The sequence below is a fragment of the Oncorhynchus kisutch genome, linkage group LG12, assembly GCF_002021735.2.
Source record: "Oncorhynchus kisutch isolate 150728-3 linkage group LG12, Okis_V2, whole genome shotgun sequence".
NCBI classification, from domain to species: Eukaryota; Metazoa; Chordata; class Actinopteri; order Salmoniformes; family Salmonidae; genus Oncorhynchus; species Oncorhynchus kisutch.
The window spans coordinates 26,937,984-26,964,953 of NC_034185.2; the positions used below are offsets into that span (position 1 = coordinate 26,937,984).

Consider the following 26,970-nt stretch of genomic DNA (forward strand, 5'->3'; position numbering starts at 1 on the left):
TTACTTCAAAGCCTGGAAGGATGGCTCCCTCTATAGGGCCTGATAAATTATTCCTTACTAAGGGAGTTTTTCGTTGTCAGTTTTTGCTATCTTGGGTTTTGTTTGGGCTTTTAAGTTGATTTATGACTAATTACTTTGTAATAAGTGCTATAAGAATAAAATGTATTTGATGATTGATGATGAGGAGTCCGAATGCTGAGACACAGTAGAATTGATAATATAAAGGTTTTTATTAAATGTGTGTAATTTTTTACAATATGGGGATTGTCTTAGTATTAACACATCAACGTTCACAAAGTCAATCTGCAATAAAAATCTTAAATTGGTACATTTCTTGATGAAATCCCCAGTGAGCCACAGGGAATAGGCTTTACAAAACAATAGGATCTCAAAGACCAACATTACAGCCATATTAGGAGTTTGGCTACTTCCTTGTATTCATATTCATAGAATGTCTACACAAAATCACATATTCTGGGCATATTCACCCATAGTGACCCGGTCTGCAGGTCAAGTATAACAGTAGGTCACAATTACTTTAGATGAGAGTTAATTTGGGGAGACCCAATCGTTTAATGTCACAATCTCCTCAGATCATCAGAGATCATTTAAGCATGGCATTTAAAGGGTATGATGCAAAAAGCTATGTTTCCTAACTAATGATGAAATTAAAAGATTTAATCTCCTCATGAACAAGAAGGAACTCCATGGATTGTGTTGACTATCTGATTATGGTAGACCAAAGCATGAAATTAAAATTGAAGAACATCTGCAATCTTGTACTGCATATCCATTTCTACAGCAAGATCTTGAGACTTTAAATCAAATATAGTTAAGGGACAAATTAAATCAAATACTGTTAAGTGCTATTGTCAGCCACTAAATACAACAATAAAATGTTTGGTCCATGCTCGCTCAAAAGCATAGAAATGTTGTCACGCCCTGTTTCACCTGCCCTTGTGCTTGTCTCCACCCCCTCCAGGTGTCACTTATTATCCCTGGTGTATTTACCCCTGTGTTTCCTGTCTCTCTGTGCCAGTTTGTCTTGTTTTCCAAAGTCAACCAGTTTTACCTAGCTCCTTTTTCCCAGTCTCTGTTTTTTCCTAGACCTCCTGGTTTTGACCCTTGCCTGTCCTGACACCGAATTCGCATGCCTGACCACTGTGCCAGTTCTGACCTCGAGCGTGCCTATGCCCTTGTACTGTTTGGACTCAGACTTGATCACTGAACCCCTGCCTGTCCTGACCTCAAGCCTGCCTATCGCCTGGTACTGTTTGGACTCTGACCTGGTTTATGAACTCTCGCCTGTCCCTGACCTGCCTTTTGCCTACCCCTTTTGTTATAATAAATATCGGATCCCAACCATCTGCCTCCTGTGTCTGCATTTGGGTCTCGCTAAGTGCCCTCATAAATGTTCCGTTAAAATGCAGCTATATGTGTATATATATATATGCTTTACAGTGGAAGTGTCATGGGACTCAGTTACATAGGAGCCAGATTATTTATTATTTGTGCACCATTCTACTCTCTCCTTATGAGGGTGTAGGATGCCTCATGAGGCTGCCTTTTCAAAAATGAATAAAATATATATACCAACTAAATATATGTGCATAACTGCACCTTTATTTGCACTTATCTTTTTTCAACACAACAGATTTGCTATCGAATGCTGTACTTTTCTTTACAAAATAAAGGAACAAAAAGTCATTCCTCATAAAGAATGTGGAATGAAGTATAAGGTGCGACATATGGTACTTGAATGAAAACTACAGGTAGTATGAAAGTAGTTATATTACACATGCTCATAGGAAACACAAAGAGTATGACAATAAGCAATGTTACATATTCCTCCTGGACCACTATCCTTGCTGCTTCAGACCATGTTCTTCATGATAAAACATTCAAATAATTTCAAATATTTTGTTTGGAAAATACAATGAATTAGAGCCTTCTTTCCTGAGACACAATCAAACCCTGTTGAAGTACAGTAGGGCATCCTCATTAAAACAGAGGCATATAAAATGACGAGACTAATACTGTGAAGTGGAGACGGACAGAGAGCCCACTAAGGAAAGAAATGGACCTATACCTGAGATCAAATAACGACATGTTAGCTATCTCCTTCCTCATTCATCATTTTTGTGCGTTAACAAGATGTGATAACAGGTAAGCATTACAGTTCACTCTATGAGAAATATGCAAATACACGTATTACCTCTTTGACATCAATATGAACCTCTTGGTTGACATGTATTTTTTTTACAGATTAACATCTCAAACATTTAAGAAAATTACTTAACATTATAGAACGTGACATCACTCAACTTTCCTAATACTATCATTCAAAATTTAACATAATAAAATAATAAACAAATAAATCAGATTATCAGCAAAACACTGAAAGAATACAAACGGAAAAGAATACAAACAACAAAAACACAACTCTACTAAGACACTAAGAGAGGAGATATTGCGTTTGAATAAATACTATCAAATAAACATTGTTGATGCCTCTTGCCAATGTTTGGCCCTTGGGCTGAGTGCAGGTGTGTTGATCCTTCTGCCTTTCCATTGTTCTGAAGAGGTCAGTGAGACCTGGTCCTATCAACACATCAACCGCTATCACCCACTGTCTGTGGATGTTTCAGGCCTTGACAGGACATCCCAACACAGCCGTACTTGTGTTTTTACAGTGTGGTGAATGCTGACCATCTCAGTTAGAGTGGAGATGAACAGTTCAAAATGCAAAAATTGACAGTATGACATTTTATAATAACCAATAAGATAATTATTTTCTTGCATATGCCTGGACCCCATACACACACGCACACAGTATCATGTAAAATACTTTTGATAAACATTATTGTGAATGATTAAATTAGGATGTTTATATGCACACTAATGAATGTGATATTAAACTGATTACGGCAGTAGACAGAGTAAGGCATTATCATGTAAACACCTTACTCTGCTTATCTTAATTGGCGTAAGGCCATAATTGAAGTAAGCATAAACTGATTAAAACACTCTGACTTCTGAGCAATCTTTCGATTTATTAGAACATGTAAACACTTTAATCAGAGTTCCAGCTCTTGAGTAGACTAAGAGAACACTCTCAGAAGTTGCCTTGTAGCCTGTCTCAATGTGAGTTAAAGACACAGTAGGGGAAACAGCGCCACTGTCCGCCCAAGGCCGCTGTTATTAGGAGCTCACAGCAAAGCTGTGAAAGCTATCGTTATTCTTAGATATATATATATATTTTTTTTAGATGGCCAAATAACTCAAACATGGATTGGTCATTTTCTTTCTAATTTGGTGCACAGAAACTAAATGCCTTGAGTAACTTGGTCAAAAATAATGGTTCTGATGGCCTATAGATGGCGCTGTTATAAGCAGTCCCACTTAAACCCTCATTACCTCCACCTTGTTTGATCTAGAGAAACCTTGGAATGACGTGTCTTTTCTCATGCTGAACAAATTTGCCTCAAGGACCCATGACATCCATAGATTTTCCACCATCTTAGACATTTTGGAAAACCTTTGAAAACGTATTCTCATGAACCAAATAACACCAACTTCGGTATGTAGGCCCACGGTACATCGCTTAACGTAGTTTGAGGAAGGCTAAGGGATTGGTTAGGAGATGGCTGAGTTATTGATAATCAGGAAATCAGATTTTAAATGTCCATTTAAACCGCTTGTAAATCCCCTTCACAATGGCCTATCAACTTGAAACTTTTATACTCATCAAATACATTACCATGATGAACCATGTTAAATTTGGCATTGATATCTTAAACAATATCAAAACTATGAACAGTTCACTTTTTTGACTACGTAAAGCTAATGCTTAAAATAATCATAAAAAATCTTCTTCTCATGGACTAAAAGTCAGATTTACTCCAAAATGTGGTATTTGAACTCTTTCAAAGATGGCCACACTATACCAGTAGATGCAGTTTAGCACATATGGTAATATGCTAAAAATATATATTTTTATCTTCTGCTGATGAACCATAGGACCAAATGACAGAAAATCTGGAATGTACAAAAATCTGATTTCATGTGTCCATTTAAACCATTGTAAATCCACTCCACAGTGGCCTATAAACTTCAAATGTGTCATCTCCCCTAAGATATACCTTGACAGAATTTGGAATTGCTATCTCCAAAAACAAGGAAACTATTAACAAATTCTTTGCGTATGTAACACTAATGCTCAAAATGATCTGCAATTGTTTTCTCCTTGTGAACTATATCTCACAATTACTCCAGATTTTGTATTTAGACTCATTACATCAGTCTTTAATGTTAATGGTTTTGAAATGTTGCTGCATTCAAATATGTACGCACAGTACATATAGATGCATGTTCGTACAGATGCTAATGCTTCAAATATTTTACAAATCTTATTCTCATGAATCAGATTGACTCCAGATTTGGTATATACACTCAATTAATTAACCTGTAATGAATTTGAGAATGATTACTTTCTGCATTCAAAGTCAGCCACGCTACACCACTAGAGGCTATAGGAACTGAACCGATGAACATGGGGCCATACAATTTTGTATGTAAACATTATGTATGTGTTCTTAGAAGCTTTGTGAATAGAATACCACAGTATAAGTCATAATACCCATAAAACCTAGCGGTCAAACAGGGAAATGGTTCCAAACATTTTTCCACCATTCATTTTTCCAATAGGGGATTTTTAGAAACACTTCAAATAAGGGCTGTTTTGTGTAGTGAATGGTGGGAAAACGATTGAAACCATTTCCCTGTAGGTTTTATGGGTATTATGGCACCTCCACTGTGGGGCTCTATATAAAGTCCCTGCAACTTTAAATGGCTGCACCAGGCCAGTTGGTGGGACTATAGATGTCATTGGCACCAATGGCACCACAGGATACTAGAGCAATAACTATTGATCTAGTGGACTTGGTTCGCCTGCATTAGACAATGTGAAATAGTTCCAACATGCTAGCCTGCTTGTTTTCCTACTGGTCACAGACATCAATTCAATGTCTATTCCATGTTGGTTCAACGTCATTTCATTGGGTTGCTATCCAACTGATCCTGTGAAGCCTGTTCATTGCGGCTCTTAGGTATATTTGTTTTGTTGACAAAGTGGGAGTTAGGAGCGTCGGCCAACGCGGTAAAAACAATTGCAGTACATATTTAGCTATTCTATTGCATTTGCAATGATGTCTGAGAGATTAAAGAAACAGTGTTTATGGTTTGCAGTAACTTCTTTGTGTTTTTAATATCGCAAACGGACGTGGCAATTTCCCCATTAAGGACTCCAGCTAAGGTGCTGTGTGTACATTTTTGGTAACTGTTGTTAGTGAAGGATTTCTGACTACTTGTGTGTGAATATACTTCACTTTGAATGGGTTAAACCTTTACTACCAACATTGATCTCAACTAAGACTGACATCAGTGCATACAAAATGGTTAACAATGACAGGAACATAGTCCTGTAAGACATAGCCACTACTTTAACAGACTTTGTTGTGCTGTTTTCCTTCATTATTTGGTCCAACCACTTCATCCACTGGCTGCTATGGAGCAGTGGACCGTGCAGTTTGTGTATGATCTAAAATTGTATTTTGTTTCGTGATGTCAACGGCATCTGTGAACATGCATAGAGGGACAGTAAGAATCATATGATGACTTTGATCGTTGATGAAAAGTGCTGCTACAGTCAGACCTGCCTGAAGCAGGGGACAACGCTAAACGCCAACACCACAGTCCCTCCAGCTCTCTTTAGAGTATATCATACCTCTTTCTGAACAGCGCTTTAGATCTTACAGGTGCACATAAAGGTTTAAATGTCTTCAAACTATGCAAGTCACAGGTGCACGAGTACACAATACAAAATAATCTGTACAAAGTGTAAAAAAAAACCATCTTGGCGTCAGCCTTGAGCTGTAAACACAGAGAGGGACATGAAGTAGGAGAGTACAGAGAGCTGTTTGGAGCAGGAACATAGATACAGCAAGGCTGGGTTGCGTAGGTCTGGGTGGTGAGCGGTGGTCCATGTCTTAGCAGTTGATAGCAGGGTTGTGATTGGACTGGTGAGGGGAAAAACCAAGAGTCATTTCACAGAAGAGAATCACTGTCCTTTTCTCACATTTCACTGTGAGACTCTTTTACGGCTGGTCTGTCTTTAAGTGAGCCAGAAATGGTGTAAATCCTATGGGAGATACAACGAGAGAAAAGTTAAACTATGCAGTTTTAACTCTTGATCTAGTAACCTGTTAAACAAGATACATGTTAAACTATGCAGTTTAACCTCAAACTAGTAACCAGTGAAACAAAATAAACGTAAACTATGCAGTTTTAACTGTTGATCTACAATCTGTTCAGAGGAATAGAAAGTAGAAGAGAAAGTAATAATACCTTGACTTTTTAAAATGTCTACACTTCTTCAGGACTTGGAAACAGGAGGATTTTGCACAGGAGCGTTTCAGGTTAATAACTTGGTAGATAATGGGGTTGTACATGGCAGAGGACTTAGCCAGCAGAGTGGGGATCACAGAGACAGAGATAGGCACTGAGTCGGGCTCGCCAAACGCAGACACCACTGAGACCACTGCATACGGGATCCACGCTATCAAGAAACCAGCACAGATCAACATCGCCACCTGGAGGACACAAGTAGAACCACATCACAGGTCTGTTCCACAATAGTAAAAGCATCTCTGAGGTAAGGTTCCGTGTCTATATATATATATATATATATATATATATATATATATATATATATATATATATATATATACACACACACACACACACACACACACACACACACACACACACACACACACACACACACACACACACCTTGGTCAGTTTCATCTCCAGGCTATGGCTGTTCTTGTTCCTGGTGTCAAAGTGGGAGATCTCTTTAGCTGAGGAGTTGACCTTGAAGATTATCATAACATAGGAGAAGACGATGATGCCGGTGGGGAAGATAAGGCAGAAGAAGAGGATGGCCATGACGAAGCTCTGGCCCGCCACGGAGGTCTGGGCCAGCCACCAGTCCAGGGTACAGGAGGTGCCAAATGGCTCTGGTGCGTAGCTGCCCCAGCCCACCAGGGGCATGGTGGCCCAGAATCCTGCGTAGAGCCAGACAAACACCAGACACAGGAAGGCATGGTGCCTCATCAGCCAAGTACCTGTGGGCAGAATTTTGGGCAGAGGGATTGATCATTTATTGGTTCATTATCACAATAAAGTGTTTATTCAAACTGTTCAGATATCACAGATCACTCAAAAGTGCTAATTATTCATTCTAATAAAGGTCTTGTGTTACAGTAAATCTAACACAAACTGAGAGCATAGCCCACTGTACCGTATCTGAGATGACAGATCTTGAGGTATCGGTCTAGGCTAACTACGGTCATGGTGATGAGGCTGCCAACACCGAAGAAGAAGCCAGCCCAACCATAGAAACGACAGCCCTCCCAACCAAACAGCCAGCGGTGGGAGAAACTGGACGCCACAAAGAACGGTTTCCCTGTGACTTCAAGAGGAAACACAGAGACGTTACCACCTCAGATGATCACTGTGTGCTGTAAAGACATGGGAATGTACAGTACCAGTCAAAAGTTTGAACACACCTATTCATTTAAGGGTTTTTCTTTATTTTTACTATTTTCTTTGTAGAAATAATACACTATTATTTCTTTGTAGAATAATAGTGAGACATCAAAGCGATGAAATAACACATATGGAATCATGTAGTAACCAAAAAAGTGTTAAACAAATCAAAATATATTTTATGTTTAAGATTCTTCAAATTAGCCACCCTTTGCCTTGATGGCAGCTTTGCACACTCTTGGCATTATCTCAACCAGCTTCACCTGGAATGCCATCCAACAGTCTTGAGGGGGTTTCCACATATGCTGAGCACTTGTTGGCTGCTTTTCATTCAATCTGTGGTCCAACTCATCCCAAACCATCTCAAATGGGTTGAGGTCGGGTGATTGTGGAGGCCAGGTCATCTGATGCAGCACTCCATCTCCTTCTTGGTCAAATAGCCCTTACACGGTGTGTCTTGGGTCATTGTTCTATTGAAAAACAAATTGTACTCCCACTAAGCGCAAACTAGATGGAATGGCGTATCGCTGCAGAATGCTGTGGTAGCCATGCTGGTGAAGTGTGCCTTGAACTCTAAATAAATCACAGACAGTGTCACCAGCAAAGCACCCCCACACCATCACACCTTCTCCTCGATGCTTCACGGTGTGAACCACACATGCAGAGATCATCGTTCAACTACTCTGCGTCTCACAAAGACACGGCGGTTGGAACCCAAAATCTCACATTTGGATTCATCAGATCAAAGGACAGATTTCCACCAGTCTAATGTCCATTGCTCTTGTTTCTTGGCCCAAGCAAGTCTCTTCTTCTTATTGGTGTCCTTTACTAGTGGTTTCTTTGCAGAAATCCGACCATGAAGGCCTGATTCACCCAGTCTCCTCTGAACAGTTGATGTTGAGATGTGTCAGTTACTTGAACTCTGTGAAGCATTTATTTGGGCTGGTAACTCCAATTAACTTATCTTCTGCAACTCTGGGTCTTCCTTTCCTGTGGTGGTCCTCGTGAGAGCCAGTCTCATCATAGCACTTGATGGTTTTTGCAACTGCACTTGAAGAAACTTTCAAAGTTCTTGACATTTTCGAGATTAACTGACTTTCATGTCGTAAAGTAATGATGGGCTGCCATTTCTTTTTGCTTATTTGAGCTGTTCTTGCCATAATAAGGACTTGGTCTTTTACCAAACAAAGCTAGCTTCTGTATAACAACCCTACCATGTCACAACACAACTGATTGGCTCAAATGCATGAAGAAGAAAGAAATTCCACAAATTAACATTTAACAAGGCAAACCTGCTAATTGAAATGCATTCCAAGTGACTACCTGATGAAGCTGGTTGAGAGAATGCCAAGACTGTGCAAAGCTGTCATCAAGGCAATGAGTGACTACTTTGAAGAATATCACATTTTAAATATATTTTAGTTTTGTTTAACACCTTTTTGGATACTACATGATTCCATATGTTTTATTTCAGTCTTAATGTCTTCAGTATTATTCTACAATGTAGAAAATAGAATAAAGAAATACCCTTGAATGAGCAGGTGTGTCCAAAATTTGACTGGTACTGTATAGTATGCATGTACAGTAATGTAGTAGTCATGAGAATGTATGAGAATCACAGTGAAAACCATCGTCTTCATCCACTTCACAGAAAACAAGTGCTGTTTTTTTCAGATCCCTCAATGATCAAATCAAATCAAAGGTTATTTGTCACGTGTGCCGAATACAACAGTGAAATGCTTACAGGCCCTAACCAACAGTGCAACTTTTAAGTAAAAAATAGGTATTAGGTGAACAATAGATAAGTAAACAAATTAAAACAACAGTAAAAAGAGTGAAAAATAACAGTAGCGAGGCTATATACAGTAGCGAGGCTATAAACAGTAGCGAGGCTATATACAGTAGCGAGGCTATATACAGTAGCGAGGCTATATACAGTAGCGAGGCTATATACAGTAGCGAGGCTATAAAAGTAGCGAGGCTATATACAGTAGCGAGGCTATATACAGTAGCGAGGCTATATACAGGCACCGGTTAGTCGGGCAAATTGTAGTAGTACGGTTGAAGTTGGAAGTTTACATACACCTTAGCCAACTACATTTAAACTCAGTTTTCCACAATTCCTGACATTTAATCATAGTAAAGACCCTGTCTTAGGTCAGTTAGGATCACCACTTAATTTTAAGAATGTGAATTGTCAGAATAATAGAAGAGAGGATGATTTATTTCAGCTTTTATTTCTTTCATCACATTCCCAGTGGGTCAGAAGTTTACATACCCTCAATTAGTATTTGATAGCATTGCCTTTAAATTGCTTAACTTGGGTCAAACGTTGCGGGTAGCCTTCCACAAGCTTCCCACAATAAGTTGGGTGAATTTTGGCCCATTTCTCCTGACAGAGCTGGTGTGACTGAATCAGGTTTGTAGGCCTTCTTGCTCGCACAAGCTTTTTCAGTTATGCCCCCAAATTTTCTATGGGATTTAGGTCAGGGCTTTGTGATGTCCACTCCAATACCTTGACTTTGTTGTCCTTAAGCCATATTGCCACAACTTTGGAAGTATGCTTGGGGTCACTGTCCATTTGGAAGACCCATTTGCGACCAAGCTTCAACTTCCTGACTGATGTCTTGAGATGTTGCTTCAATATATCCACATAATTTTCCATCCGCAAGATGCCATCTATTTTGTGAAGTGCACCAGTCCTTCCTGCAGCAAAGCACCCCCACATCATGATGCTGCCACCCCCGAGCTTCACGGTTGGGATGGTGTTTTTCAGTTTGCAAGCCTCCCCTTTCTCTTCCAAACATAACGATGGTCATTATGGCCAAACAGTTCCATTTTTGTTTCATCAGACCAGAGGACATTTCTCCAAAAGTACAATCTTTGTCCCCATGTTCAGTTGCAAACCATAGTCTGGCTTTTTTTATGGCGGTTTTGGAGCAGTGGCTTCTTCCTTGCTGAGCGGCCTTTCAGGTTATGTTGATATAGGACTCGTTTTGCTTTGGATATAGACACGTTTGTACCTGTTTCCTCCAGCATCTTCACAAGGTCCTTTTGCTGTTGTTCTGGGATTGATTTGCACTTTTCGCACCAAAGTACATTAATCTCTAGGAGACAGAACGCATCTCCTTTCTGAGCGGTATGGCGGCTGTGCGGTCCCATGGTGTTAATACTTGCATACTATTGTTTGTACAGATGAACGTGGTACCTTCGGGCGTTTCGAAATTGTTTCCAAGGATGAACCAGACTTGTGGAGGTCTACCATTTTTTCCCTGAGGTCTTGTCTGAATTTTTTTGATTTTGCCATGATGTTAAGCAAAGAGGCACTGAGTTTGAAGGTAGGCCTTGAAATACATCCACAGGTACACCTCCAATTGTCTCAAATTATGTTAATTAGCCTATCAGAAGCTTCTAAAGCCATGACATCCTTTTCTGGAATTTTCCAAGCTGTTTAAAGTCACAGTCAACTTAGTGTATGCAAACTTCTGACCCAATGGAATTCTGATACAGTGAATTATGAGTGAAATAATCTATCTGTAAACAATTGTTGGAAAAATTACTTGTGTCATGCGCAAAGTAGATGTTCTAACCGACTTGCCAAAATGAAGGATTGTTAACAAGACATTTTTGAGTTGTTGAAAAACTAGTTTTAATGACTCCAACCTAAGTGTACGTAAACTTCCGACTTCAACTGTAGGTATGTGTAGGTATGGTTAAAGTAACTATGCATATATGATAAACAGAGAATGGCAGTAGTGTAAAAGAGGAGCTAGCTGGTGGTGGGTGGCGGGACACAATGTAGATAGTCCGGGTAGCCAATGTGCGGGTGCACCGATTAGTCGGGCTAATTGAGGTAGTATGTACATGAATGTATTGTTAAAGTGACTATACATATATGATAAACAGAGAGTAGCAGCAATGTCAAAGAGGGGTTGGGAGGTGGGACAATGCCAATAGTCCAGGTAGCCATTTGATTACCTGTTCAGGAGTATTATGGCTTAGGGGTAAAAGCTGTTGAGAAGGCTTTTGGTCCTAGACTTGGCGCTCCAGTATCGCTTGTCATGCAGTAGTAGAGAGAACAGTCTATGACTGGGGTGGCTGGGGTCTTTGGAAATGTTTAGGTCCTTCCTCTGACACCGCCTGGTGTTGAGGTCCTGGATGGCAGACAGCTTAGCCCCAGTGATGTACTGGGCTGTACACACTACCCTCTGTAGTGCCTTTCAGTCGGAGGCCGAGCAGTTGCCGTACCAGGCAATGATGCAACCAGTCAGGATGCTCTCGATGTTGCAGCTGTCGAACCATTTGAGGATCTGAGGACCCATGACAAATCTTTAGTATCCTGAGGGGTAATAGGCTTTGTCGTGCCCTCTTCACGACTGTCTTGGTGTGTTTGGACCATTCTAGTTTGTTGGTGATGTGGACACCAAGGAACTTGAAGCTCGCCACCTGCTCCACTACAGCCTCGTCAATGAGAATGGGGCGTGTTCGGTCCTCCTTTTCCTGTAGTCCACAACCATCTGCATTGTCTTGATTACGTTGAGGCATAGGTTGTTATTTTGGCACCACCCGGCCAGGTCTCTGACCTCTTCCCTATAGGCTGTCTCGTCGTTGTCGGTGATCAGTTGTGTCATCAGCAAACTTAATGATGGTGTTGGAGTTGTGCCTGGCCACGCAGTCGTGGTTGAACAGAGAGTACAGGAGGGGACTGAGCACGCACCCCTGAGGGGCTCCAGTGTTGAGGATCAGCATGGCGGATGTGTTGCTACCTACCCTCACCACCTGGGGGTGGCCCGTTAGGAAGTCCAGGAGGGAGGAGTTTAGTCCCAGGATCCTTAGCTTAGTGATGAGCTTTGAGGGTATTATGGTGTTGAACCCTGAGCTGTAGTCAATTAATAGCATTCTCATGTAGGTGTTCCTTTTGTTCAGGTGGGAAAGGGCAGTGTGGAGTGCAATATAGATTGCATCATTTGTGGATCTGTTTGGACTGTATGCAAATTGGAGTGGGTCCAGGATTTCTGGGATAATGGTGTTAATGTGAGCCATTACCAGCCTTTCAAAGCACTTCATGGCTAAGGACATAAGTGCTATGGGTCTGTAGTCATTTGGGCAGGTTGCCTTAGTGTTCTTGGGCACAGGGATTATGGTGGTCTGCTTGAAACAGATGCAGTATATTAACAATCCTGAGGCAAAGCATGTGACAGAAGAGGTGATCATAAATAGTGTTTCCCAGTGCCCTATATCGTTCCCATCATTGTGTGAGGAGACATCCTCACTGCACCAGTCTGACACCACAGAGGTCCAGCAAGTAAAGCTGTACTCTCTACCAACTCTCATAGTTAGCAATAGACTCTTTGTTTCAGTTCATGATTTCTACAGTATCAGGTTAAAACGACTACCAAACAAAATGGACTTTCAACCATTCTGGACCTTCTGGGCCATTCTAGGTAATTATGGAACATTCTGGACCTCTGATATTCCCAAAATGCAAATCTGGCAGACACAAATAGATCATGCCTGTTGTCTTCTGTGGACAATGGTTCTAATCCTAGAGAGCAATACGAACGTCTCATACAGAGGGACGTAGTTGGCCCAGACACAGATAAACAAGTGAGAATCCTGTGGTTGTATGAGGCACAGAGAGCTGGCCAGAACTTGTTCTGAGACAGAGCGACACACTGTTGTGAATTCTGCTGCTGGCTGGGTCACAGCTAGGACTTATTGAGGTGCTAAAATATTCACAATAAATGTTATTTTTGAAACTACATTTCTAAACTAAGACGACTGTTTGCAATGGAACTAAATCTCTTGTACATCAAAGGCCTAGTTTATCGATGTATTGTGATCAACAGGCAATGTAGAGTAACTTTGGCGTTAACGTGATGCTGTTCCTCTAATATCCATAGGGTGGCGATAACGGACCAATTTCAGGTTTAGCCACAATTTAGCATTCTCTAGTATTGAGTTATCAAACATGCCTAAAAAGGTAAATGATTGAGAGAAATATTGGCCTGTTACTTAAATATTAATTTCCAAGGAATTGATGGAACATGCATCAATTGTTCTGAAAGAGAGACAGGAGTGTAATTAGGCACTCCACACCCAACAATGAAATATCAATGTAATATAGTTCAACAATGGTGATTCAGACAGAGAGATACTGGGATATTAGTTGTGGACAGACCTGGGATCAGATGATGAGACTTCAAACAATGGTGTCAGTTTTATGATGTCTATGATTTTAAAACAACTCTGTGGTTCTCTCTCTCTATATCTTTCTTTGTTGTCATTATATTCCACCACTTCATCTTCTTCCAACCATGACAACCATTCCCATGTGTCAGGATGTACAGCCGAGAATGTTAATGCCGCGCTAACATTGTTCATATACATGCTGTTCTGAATTTAAATACACAGAATACACGGGACTAATCCACCGTACAATGTTCTGTGCAGAGACACACTGTGAATGGACATACTTTATGAAAAGCCTGCGGAATGGTTTACCTGATATGCCAAAGTCAAAGATGGCTAAGTTAACTGTCATGAGCTCAGGCGGCCTTAGCTTTGTCTTGCGTTTGATGGTCATGTATATAACATAGCCATTTCCTGTGGCAGACAGGATCCCTGCAGAGAAAACAGAGGACAAGAGGAATACATGACAAGTTGTAAAAATGCAACATGACAGGGTGTACCTACAAGTTGGTTCATTTACATACTTAGGCCTATGGCATAATTGGTTTAATTATAAGGTTTAATTGGTTTAATTATAATGTTGTAATACTATCCCTATTAATACGTGAGATTTTGCCCTGTGTGTGTTTATCTCTAGAGCCTTGATACATGATAATGATGCATGCCCTACTGTTAAGTTAAAAAAGACAGGTGGGTTGTGGGTAAAGGCAGTGTACATGCATGTTTGGGTTGATCAAACACTTTTTGACTACTGTCTACTTTCACAAGAAAACAAAGGTTTTTGACATCCACCCTCAGTCTGAAATTATCAATATGCTTTTAAGTAATTGATTTCCATGCACAAAAGAAAGGAATAAATCATTTGTCATCTCTATGACCTCTGCTTTGACTCATGTCTACACACTCACTATGTGTGTGACACAAGTTGTGCTAATTACATGTGACAACACATCGAATGGACTCCAATTACACATGACAACTTATTTGTATTCCCATTGATGCTCTTTGTTGTTGCTCATCTGTCCTTCACAACCATGTATTTATTTGTCAATAACAACGTCAGTGTGCTGATAACAGCTTAACCTTCCTCCATGGTCCCTGTCACCTTACTGGACTGGAATCAGTGGTAGACAGGCCGTATCCTCTGCTCTATTCTATGTGATATGAGTGCATACGGTATGAAGAGCAGAATCTCTAGTGCTCATTCTCTAGTGAATGTGTCTCATTCTCCCATTCACTCTGGACTGCATCAGCTGAATGACCCTGTTTCACACACAAAGCAATTTATTGAGAGAAATTCAAAGAAAAGATCAATGAAATATCTCTTTCATTTAACTTCTATCATATGATAAACAGATTAGAAAAAAATATCAAATGAGGTTCCAGTTTGTTCGTTTTTTCAGTGATGAAGGTGGGCATAGGATCTGGACTGAACATCTTGGAGTAAAATCCAATTCTTATTCGATTTCAAATAGATGTATGTATATATTTTAGGGTGGTAGGTAGCCTAGTGGTTAGAGTGTTGGGCCCGTAACCATAAGGTTGCTCGAAAAAATCCCAGCGGTAACAACATAAAAAAGACAAAACATTTAGTGGCACTTTTGAGTACTTTGAGTATCTCTGACCCTATGTGTGGCCTTGTCACATGTCAAAAATATACAATAATTGAATAAGATGAAGAAAAAAATAGCCAAAATATAAACCATCATCTTAGTGAATACCATTTGTCTCAGCATCAACTATCCTCTCTCTATATGTTTGATTTATTTTACAATGTTAATATGTATTTGTTGTCAATGTTTTGGCATCAAACTGGTTGCAGTTGTAAAAAAAAAGTGAATAGTTGGAAGATTTGCAGAGTTCATTGAAAACAATGCCTAAATTCATTTGGTAACCTATAGAGTGTGTCCTCTCAAAAAGGACATGAATCAATTAATAGACAGACACCACAGTATCCATATATCTCACTGAATAGCAGCATCAAAATGCAATGAGACCCCCGCGTGAGACATCTTCACCACCATTGGTTTGTTGGGTCAGGACGTTAGTTAGACTAAACAGGGCATTACATGGCTTGCAAATGGCTCAGCACAGTGTAAAATAGAAAATACTGAGTTGCTATGAAAAACAATCTGAACACACACAGTTGTGGCGAGATTAAATAACAAGAAAATATTAGTGACAGGTACACAGCCTCAAGTAGAGAAACAGATAATCTGACAGACCGGAAAATAAATCCTGAGTTACCCCAATGTTGTACTACTGTACGAAGGTGAGCATAGCACAGGGACAGAGATTGCATAACTGTATCTTTCTATAAATCAATATATTCTTGTGTTTATTCACTCACTTGATTTGAGTCACCCTAAATGCACAGTTCAGTCATGGATACACAACGGCATGTACAGTGGCTTGCAAAAGTATTCACCCTCCTTGGCATTTTTTCATATTTTGTTGCCTTACAATCTGGAATTAAAATGGATTTTGGGGGTTTTGTATCATTTGATTTACACAACATGCCTACCATTTTGAAGATGCAAAATATGTTTTATTGTGAAACTATTACTATTCACCCCCATTTTGGGAGCCACATTTTGAAGTAATTACAGCTGCAAGTCTCTTGTGGTACGTCTCTATAAGCTTGCCACATCTAGCCACTGGGATTTTTTCCCATTCTTCAAGGCAAAACTGCTCCAGCTCCTTCAAGTTGGATGGGTTCCGCTGGTGTACAGCAATCTTTAAGTCATACCACAGATTCTCAATTGAATTGATGTCTGGGTTTGACCAGGCCATTCCAAGACATCTAAATGTTTTTCCTTGAACCACTTGAGTGTTGCTTTAGCAGTATGCTTAGGGTCATTGTTCTGCTGGAAGGTGAACCTCCATCCCAGTCTCAAATCTCCCTCAAGAATTTCTCTGTATTTAGCGCCATCCATCATTCCTTCAATTCTGACCAGTTTCCAAGTCCCTGACAATGAAAAACATCCCCACAGCATGATGCTGCCATTACCATGCTTCACTGTGTGGATGGTGTTCGAGGTGATGAGAGGTGTTGGGTTTGCACCAGACATAGCGTTTTCCTTGATGGCCAAAAAGCTACATTTTTGTCTCATCTGACCAGAGTACCTTCTTCCATATGTTTGGGGAGTCTCCCACATGCCTTTTGGGGAACACCAAAAGTGTTTGCTTATTTTTTTCTGGCCACTCTTCTGTAAAGCCCAGCTCTGTGGAGTGTACGGCTTAAAGTGGTCCTATGGACATATACTCCAATCTCCGCTGTGGAGCTTTGCAGTTTCTTCAGGGATATGTTTGGTCTCTTTGTTGCCTCTCTGATTAATGTCCTCCTTGCCTGGTCCGTGAGTTTTGGTGGGCGGCCCTCCCGTGGCAGGTTTGTTGTGGTGCCATATTTTTTCCATCTTTTAAATATTGAATTTAATGGTGCTCCGTGGGATGTTCAAAGTTTCTGATATTATTTTATAACCCAACCCTGATCTTTACTTCTTCACAACTTTGTCCCTGACCTGTTTGGAGAGCTCCTTGGTCTTCATGGTGCCGCTTGCTTAGTGGTGTTGCAGACTGGGGCCTTTCAGAACAGGTGTATATATATATATACACTGAGATCATGTGACAGATCATGTGACACTTAGATTGCACACAGGTGGACTTTATTTAACTAATCATGTCACTTCTGAAGGTCATTGGTTGCACCAGATCTTATTTAGGGGCTTTATAGCAAAGGGGGTGAATATGTATGCATGCACCACTTTTCCGTTTTTTATTTTGTATAATTTTTTTAATAAGTAATTTTTTTTCATTTCACTTCACCAATTTGGACTATTTTATGCATGTCCATTACATGTCCAAATAAAAATCCCTTTAAATTACAGGTTGAAATCCAACAAAATAGGAAAAACGCCAAGGGGGATGAATACTTTCGCAAGGCACTGTACAGCAGAAAACCCCAACATGAGGACAAAAGAGATGGAACTTCCTTGAATTCACATGTTTCATCCCTAAAGCTATTCTGGGGGTTATGATCATGTCGACATTAAAATGTCGATGCAGAGCTGCATTTTCAAAGTAGGATGTACAGTGGGATTCATCGTTATTGACACCCTTGATAAAGATGAGCAAAAAATACTCTAAAATAAATAGTGAGCTGTATTGTATGCTCAAAAGGATTGAAAATATATATTATTTTATTGCTCAGAGAAAGAGAACTTGTTTAACAAGTAATAAAAATAAAAAATAAGTGTAAGATGATTGGATCCCCCGTTTTAAATGCTCCAGCAACCTCCCCTTGAGAGGATAACTACACTGAGACTTTTCCTAAAATGTTTTATGAGATTGGAGAACATATTGGGAGGGATCTTAGACCATTCCTCCAGATCCTTGATGTGCTTCATCTGTGTTTATAGACTGGCCTCCTCAATTCAAACCACAGGTTTTCAATGGGGTTCAAGTCCAGAGACTGAGATGACCATTGCAAAGTGTTGATTTTGTGGTCAATTAATACTTTTTTTTAATGGATTTTGATGTGTGCTTGGGGTTATTGTCCTGCTGGAAGATCTATTTGCGGCCAAGTTTCAGCCTCCTGGGAGAGACAACCAGGTTTTGGCTGAAATGTCCTGGTCCTTGGTAAAGTTCATGATTGTTCAACTGATCTTAACAAAGTTCCCAGGACCAGTGGAAGCAAAATAGCCTCATAACATCAAAGATCCACCACCATATTTTACAGTATGGGATGAGTTATTGACCTTCTATTCAAAACCCTTTTCAAATACATTTTGAATACTTCAATGGACAACCTTGATGAATCAGAACTGAATGCAAACGTAATCGAATCAGAATTTCTCCTTACATTGAAGAATGGTTAGGCTATGCCTCAAGAGAGATGGTGGAGCAGAGGATATGAGGGAGTGTATTGATGAATCTACTTCCCTATGCAGTGTACCTCTCTGTACTTTATTGACACTTACCTATGATGCAGATGTAGAAGGCAGCCACGATGTCGGCCTCCTTGGACAGCTTGGAGGCAAATGGATCACCCTCCAGGAGATAATGGGGGGCATAACCGGGGCGAGCTGAGGTCTCATTCCCCGTAAGAGCCATGCTTAGGTGTCAACCGCTTACTGGGCAGCCAAAGCAAAATGAACATGTTCAATACAATGTGTCCACACTGAAACAGTCAGAAATACATTTGTATTGGTGACACATACTTTCAGATCTCCAGGATTTTGCAGCAATTCTGACATTTTGCATGGCAATTTGTTGCAAAAATGTGCTGACAAGGGTAAAAGTTAGTTGCCATGTGGCTTGACTGAACCACATTATGCGGTAAACGTGCGGGGACAGGTTGAAATTGTGAGCCCTATTTTTATACTGCAGTGATGGGTTTGACTGTTTTATGTGGAAATAGCGCAGTGACTGGTCAAATTTGCGAGCCCTCGTGGAAAACCACATGTTTGACTCCATTACATTAATTCCATTCCAGCCATTACATTGAGCCCGTCCTCCTATAGCTCATCCCACCAGTCTCCTCTCATATGCAGGAAATTGTTGATTTTGCAACAAAAGAAATTGTGAACTCAGAATTGCAGAATCCTGGAGAGACTGGACAGGTAGGTTTGTTTCTGTCACCTGTTTTCTAGAAAGTGCAATCAAGCGACACAACAGCAGCAAGGGTTAGACTGACCCTTTCTTGGAAATTCAATCTAAACTAAGAAGCACATAACTTTAGCCAGAGACTAAATTAACATCAAAATCTGATTATAAAAATGTTCTTTAGTGTTTTAGTTACACTGTTTTTGAGTTCAAATGCAGAAACTGGACACACAAACACCCCCAAATCAGACACCAAATCACACACTCATGCACGCACACAAACACAGTAATTTGTGAAAACAGAACCTCCATTTTCTGGTGGTCATACGGGGACTGCTGCATGGGATTCATGAGTCCACAAGAGTTCAAGTTTAATCACACACACAAACAAGCACGCACACACACACACACACACACACACAATCAAACACTATAATACTTTTGCGAAATGTCTTTCCGCTGAATAGTAGGTTCTTCAGCATGCAGTGGCCTGTAAGGGCCAGCTCTGTTCCAGCTCTGACATCACCTTTGATTCCAAAGAGTTCAGACTGACATTCTAAACTGAGAGACACAACAGGAGACAGATATCATTATATTGCTGTTGATGTGCAAGTTAGCCTCGCCAACAGACTACAGAATAAGTTAGTCTTATACCTGTGTAATAAACCTGTAGCTACTCTGGTATCAACAACATGTTGTTTCATAGTAATTTAGTAATTGCTTTCCATTGTAGAGGTGTTCAGTAGTTGTTGTTGTTGCAAAGTGGAGTATGGAACTGTCAGGAGCAGTCCATAAAAACATGTCAGCAAACCATTGGACACAACCTTAATTGTTGCAACAATACACAATTATGTTTTGCTATGGCCATTCTATATGAAACTTCTTTGACACGGACATACAATTGGACAGCAATGACAGATTTTGGAGCATGAAACATATTCTTACTCCAGGCTAATGTTCAAAAGAGAAGAATAGTTGGCAAACAATTACCCCTGGCACAAGATTGATGGCTTGACCCTGACCTGTCAACAACATGGTTTTTCTTCACATTTGTTACATCAAATCGATCATTATCTTCATCAACATCATCATCATCAACAACAACAACTCTTTCTCTATCTTCATCACCATAATCATCATTCATCTGTGCCACCTACATAAACATCCAAGCTCACCAGCATCTTAACAGACCCCATAAACTAGCTCTAGATCCAGAGCCTTGCTGCAGAACCACTGCACCACATCCAACATAAACAGTTAGCCTAGCTAATTGAAAGTCTACACACGCCTTGCACAGCCTTCACATTTATCTGCCTTCAAATTAAATCTCAAAGGGGAATTGATTGGATTTTTCACCTACCGATCTACACAACCGACTCCACATTTTAAAAGTAAAAACGATGTCTATAACATTTTCCCACCCCCAAAAATGACATGTATTATTGCATGTGTTCACACCCCAGAGACAATGCTAGGTGGAAGCACCTTCAGCAGCCATTACAGCTGTGAATCATTTTGAATATGATTCCAACAACTTTGGCCAACTGTTAGGGAAACATTTATCCATTGTTTTTGTTAAAATTGCTCAAGCTCAGTAAATTTGCTCGGGAGTCATTAAGCTAAGTTCCCATCCAATTGGTTACATATTTTCATTTGAATATTCTAAAATCCGCACAAAAACAACATGCACATTTTCTCACCAGAGATGTGTTTTCATCAAATGGAGATATCGTGGATGAAAGGCTGTGCGTGATGAGGTAGTGCACATAAAACAAGCTTTTACAGTAAATTGCCATACACCGAATAAAAATGACAAGTTAAATGGGTTACCTTCTCATTTTCAACTCTACTTATGGTTTTGTCACAAAAATAACTGTTTTATATTATATAGTGAATGTGCCCACTCTAGTCTTGGCACATTCACTCTAGCCAGATATATATGCAGGTATAACCTACATGATGATATTATTATGGACAAAAGAGCTAGATTCATTTTTATTTGTCAAATGGCAACCAAGCATCGATCATCATGTCACCAGAATAAGATCCTTGACATTTTATTGGAAAGAAGCATCAAACTCATACCGTGCACTTTCACCACCCTGTGAAGTTCATCATACCTTTTTTCATCTGTAGCCCAAAGCGTATAGCCTAAGTCAAATAATGTGGTGGCAGCATCATTTTATGGGTATGCTTGTCATCAGCAGGGACTGGGGAGTTTGTCACGATGAAAATAAATACGAAAGGAGCAAAGCCCAGATAAAAACCCTGCCATAGTCTTCTAAATACCTAACCCTGCCATAGTCTTCTAAATATCTAACCCTGCCATAGTCTTCTAAATATCTAACCCTGCCATAGTCTTCTAAATATCTAACCCTGCCATAGTCTTCTAAATATCTAACCCTGCCATAGTCTTCTAAATATCTAACCCTGCCATAGCCTTCTAAATATCTAACCCTGCCATAGTCTTCTAAATATCTAACCCTGCCATAGTCTTCTAAATATCTAACCCTGCCATAGTCTTCTAAATATCTAACCCTGCCATAGTCTTCTAAATACCTAACCCTGCCATAGTCTTCTAAATATCTAACCCTGCCATAGTCTTCTAAATATCTAACCCTGCCATAGCCTTCTAAATATCTAACCCTGCCATAGTCTTCTAAATATCTAACCCTGCCATAGTCTTCTAAATATCTAACCCTGCCATAGTCTTCTAAATATCTAACCCTGCCATAGTCTTCTAAATATCTAACCCTGCCATAGCCTTCTAAATATCTAACCCTGCCATAGTCTTCTAAATACCTAACCCTGCCATAGCCTTCTAAATATCTAACCCTGCCATAGTCTTCTAAATACCTAACCCTGCCATAGTCTTCTAAATATCTAACCCTGCCATAGCCTTCTAAATATCTAACCCTGCCATAGTCTTCTAAATATCTAACCCTGCCATAGTCTTCTAAATATCTAACCCTGCCATAGTCTTCTAAATATCTAACCCTGCCATAGTCTTCTAAATACCTAACCCTGCCATAGTCTTCTAAATATCTAACCCTGCCATAGTCTTCTAAATATCTAACCCTGCCATAGTCTTCTAAATATCTAACCCTGCCATAGTCTTCTAAATATCTAACCCTGCCATAGTCTTCTAAATATCTAACCCTGCCATAGTCTTCTAAATATCTAACCCTGCCATAGTCTTCTAAATATCTAACCCTGCCATAGTCTTCTAAATATCTAACCCTGCCATAGTCTTCTAAATATCTAACCCTGCCATAGTCTTCTAAATATCTAACCCTGCCATAGTCTTCTAAATATCTAACCCTGCCATAGTCTTCTAAATATCTAACCCTGCCATAGCCTTCTAAATATCTAACCCTGCCATAGCCTTCTAAATACCTAGAGTTGTACTTTTCAGAGGGACAATTACACACATTTTAATGCCAAACACACACCCGAATGGCCTTCCAATAGGTGTTGAGTGTTCCTGAATGGTCCAGTCTCAGTCCTGACTTAAATCTGCTCGACAATCAGAGACAAGGTTTGAATATTGCTGTCCATCAGTGACTCCCAAACAAATTTACTGAGCATGAGCAATTTTGACAATGTTTTTAGCAATGTTTCCTTAGCAGTTGTGCTTCTACCAAGTATTAACTCTGGGGTGTGAAGACATGCATTTGGAAAATGTTCTATAGTTTTTCATTCAATTTAGAAATGTGGAGTATTTTATGTACATCAGTAGGCAAATGTGAAGACTGTGCAAGGGGTGTGTAGACTTTCACTAGGCACTGTACATGTGGGCTGGGGAGTTTGTTTGTTGTGGCCAGTATCAGTGCAGTGAATCCTATGGCAGACACCTCCAAGCTCTGAAGGTGTGTCTCAACTATGAGAACCAGCAGCCAGCCAGCAATCGTCCATTTACAGCTGACCTTTCCCAACAAGTCAGACAAAAGGTTAGCTTTTTCTATAACTCTAAAGGCCAGGTGCGAGCCAATCATTCCGCCATTGTGTCGAAGCTACAACATTACACACCCCAAAATAGTATTTGTCAGTTTCAAAACACTTCATCAAAGTCTACCAGATGAAACAAAATCACAATAAAAGTTTTTAGATGTTCTCTATGCGAGGAGAATGTTATTTTTTCCATGCTCCAGGTTTCCAGCAGTGCAGGTTCCTGCAATTCAGCCTAGGTAGCACACTCTCTGAGGAATACTAAAACATTCTAACAGAAGTTTGCACAGTCACATCATTTCTCACTTTATTATTCTCTTAGTATTTGACAAGTCACATAAAGTGAGTCGGTGACACATGAGGAGATCTGTGAACAGTCACATTGGAAATATTTGGTTTCTTTTAAAAATAACAAGCTTTTAAAACAAATCATTTCAGAAAAAAATTATTTCAGAAGCAACTTTAGGGGATACTTCCAGTATCAGATTATTATGACTCCCCCCAATGTATGCCCAACGTCTGTCAATCACGTGTAAAACACTGGCAGGTCCTAAAACCTCCGTATTTTTGACGACTCCGAGGGACACCACAAAACAACCACACAATATAATTAACCTTTATGGTCCTGTGTGGCTCAGTTGGTAGAGCATGGCACTTGAAACACCAGGGCACCATGGTTGTTGGTTTGATTCCCATGGTGGACCAGTATGAAAATGTATATAATCACTATTGTAAGTCACTCTGGATAAGAGCATCTGCTAAATGACTTAAATGTAAAAGTTGAATGAATAGTTCATTAACTGTAATGAAATATCTGGGTTTCACACAATCCTTTTGTATGGCTACAAGACGTGTGTGCTACTATTGAAAACATAGTTACTGGAACTGTTTGAGTGTAACTAAAATGTAACTTGAAATTCTGTTTGGAGATGAATGGCCATACGTGGTAGAGATGCAGGGTAGATAGAAACATTTCAGACCGTGTATAATGATACCATATAGTACATATAGTATGTGTTATACTTCTTGGGAAACTGTCTGTTTATTGGAATCAGTGAGGAGCAGTCCATGCCAAGGGTCTGACTCTGTACAGCAGGACTTCTTCTATAGAAGATATTCCAATGAACATGTTAAAAGGAGAGAACATCCCGATAAAGAACTGTATGACCTCAAGAAAGGTGGTAGCAGAATCTAACACCATCAAAAAAAGCGAGACATTCAGTATGACAGCAAATGCACATGCCTTCAAGGGAATGATAGTGATATAAGGTTGAGATAATATATGAAATAACTTAAGACAGTCAACTTGGTGCTCTCACCCCCTGTAGGCTACCGTGGCTAACTTGAAATACATTTGTTTTGCTTTAATACGTTAAATTCATGAATAATGCTATAATATTCAATGCAGAGCTTACAAGTTGAGAAGATGTTCGTAAAATGTGCCTTGTGGAGTTCTCTCCGCTTGCCTGCCTGCTCTATACATTTCTTGACCTGAAGTTACAGATGATTGTTGGTATTCCAAAAAATAATAAGGCCTTGTATTGTTAGTATTGACTGTGATGGGCTTTGAGAATTCGGTCAAACATCATTACAAATACAAATACTGAGGAGTAGAATAGAAAAATAAATCAAATCAAATGTTATTCGTCACATGCGCCAAATACAACAGGTGTAGACTTTACCGTGAAATGCTTACTTACAAGCTCTCTCCCAACAATAAAAAGTTTAAAAGTTTTAATCATTTTTTAATGTGCTAAATAATTTTTTACAAATATGAACACAATAAAATAACAATAACGAGGCTTTATACCTTACAAGGAGTAGTGGTACCGAGTCAATGTGAAGGGATATGAGGTAGTTCAGGTAATTAAGGTAATATGTCCAGTACATGTACTGTAGTTAGGGGTAAAAGTGACTAGGCAATCCGGATAGACAACAGAGTAGCAGCGGCGTACAGTGCATTCGGAAAGTATTCAGACCCCTTGACTTTTTCCACATTTTGTCACGTTACAGCCTTATTCTAAAAATGATTAAATCATTTTCCCCCTCATCAATCTACACACAATACCCCATAATGACAAAGTGAAAACAGGTTTTTACCATTTTTTTGCAAATTTATGAAAATAATAAACAGAAATACCTTATATACATAAGCATTCAGACCCTTTGCTATGAGACTCGAAATTGAGCTCAGGTGCATCCTGATTCCATTGATCAACCTTGAGATGTTTCTACAACTTGATTGGAGTCCACCTGTGGTAAATTCAATTGATTGGACAGGATTTGTAAAGGCACACACCTGTCTATCTAAGGTCCAACAGTTGGCAGTGCATGTCAGAGCAAAAGCAAAGAATGAGGTCGAAGGAATTGTCCGTAGAGCTCCGAGATAGGATTGTGTCGAGGCACAGATCTGGGGAAGGGTACCAAAAAATGTATGCAGCATTGAAGGTCCCCAAGAACACAGTGGCCTCCGTCATTCTTAAATGGAAGAAGTTTGGAACCACCAAGACTCTTCCTAGAGCTGGTCGCACGGCCAAACTGAGCAATCGGGGAAGAAGGATTTGGTCAGGGAGGTGACCAAGAACCCAGTGGTCACTCTGACAGAGCTCCAGAGTTCCTCGGTGGTGATGGGAGAACCTTCCAGAAGGACAACCATCTCTGGAGCACTCCACCAGTCAGGCGTTTATGGTAGAGTGGCCAGATGGAAGCCACTCCTCAGTAGAAGGCACATGACAGCCCGCTTGGAGTTTGCCAAAAGGCACCTAAACTACTCTCAGACCATGAGAAACGAGATTCTCTGGTCTGATGAAACCAAGATTGAACTCTTTGGCCTGAATGCCAAATGTCACATCTTGAGGAAACCTGGCACCATACCTACGGTGAAGCATTGTGGTGGCAGCCCGGACTTGAACTCGATCGAAAATCTCTGGAGAGACCTGCAGCTTTGCAGCAACGCTCCCCACCCAATCTGACAGAGCTTGAGAGGATCTGCAGAGAAGAATGGAGAAACTCCCCAAATACAGGTGTGCCAAGCTTGTAGGGTCATTACCAAGAAGACTAGAGGCTGTTATCGCTGCCAAAGTTGCTTCAACAAAGTACTGAGTAAAGGGTCTGAATACTTACGTGAAAATGATAATTCAGTTTTTTCTTTTTAATAAATTTACTCAATGTTATGCAGCGTAACAAAATGTGGAATAAATCACGGGGTCTGATTACTGTGTGAAAGAGTGTGAAGGTGTGCCTATGTGTGGGTGTGTGTGTGTGGTGTCTTTGCGTCTGCGTGTGTGTGTGTGTGTGTGTGTGTGTGTGTGTGTGTGTGTGTGTGTGTGTGTGTGTGTGTGTGTGTGTGTGTGTGTGTCAGTGTAGAATGTTTGAGTGTGTGCATAGAGATAGTGAAAAAAAGGGGGTCAGTGTAAATAGTCCTGCTAGCCATCTGATTAACTGTTCAGCAGAGGTAGAAGCTGTTCAGGAGCCTTCTACTCCCAGACTTGGTGCTCCGGTACTGCTTGCCGTGCGGTAGCAGAGAAAACACTCTATGACTTAGGTGGCTGGAGTCTTTGAACATTTCGCCGGCCTGACACCATCTGATATAGAGGTTGTGGATGGCAGGGAGCT

At 40.2% G+C, this 26,970-nt stretch overlaps 1 protein-coding gene across 2 annotated transcripts in view; it reads right to left on the minus strand.

The window, feature by feature from the left end:
- Positions 1-1,603: 1,603 nt before the first annotated feature.
- The window catches only part of opn5 (opsin 5), a 37,819-nt gene continuing 12,452 nt past the window's right edge, over positions 1,604-26,970 (minus strand). The window contains exons 2-7 of one of the 2 annotated variants that reach the window (XM_020495963.2): positions 18,783-18,935; positions 14,116-14,235; positions 7,364-7,534; positions 6,853-7,187; positions 6,406-6,650; positions 1,604-6,077 (exon numbers count right to left, since the gene is read on the minus strand). In XM_020495963.2, coding sequence (XP_020351552.2) covers positions 5,921-6,077; positions 6,406-6,650; positions 6,853-7,187; positions 7,364-7,534; positions 14,116-14,235; positions 18,783-18,915 — 1,161 coding nt within the window. In that variant the 5' untranslated portion in view covers positions 18,916-18,935 and the 3' untranslated portion in view covers positions 1,604-5,920. Of the gene's footprint in view, positions 6,200-6,405; positions 6,651-6,852; positions 7,188-7,363; positions 7,535-14,115; positions 14,236-18,782; positions 18,936-26,970 lie in introns of both variants that reach the window. The other variant, XM_031837249.1, reaches the window with a different exon arrangement.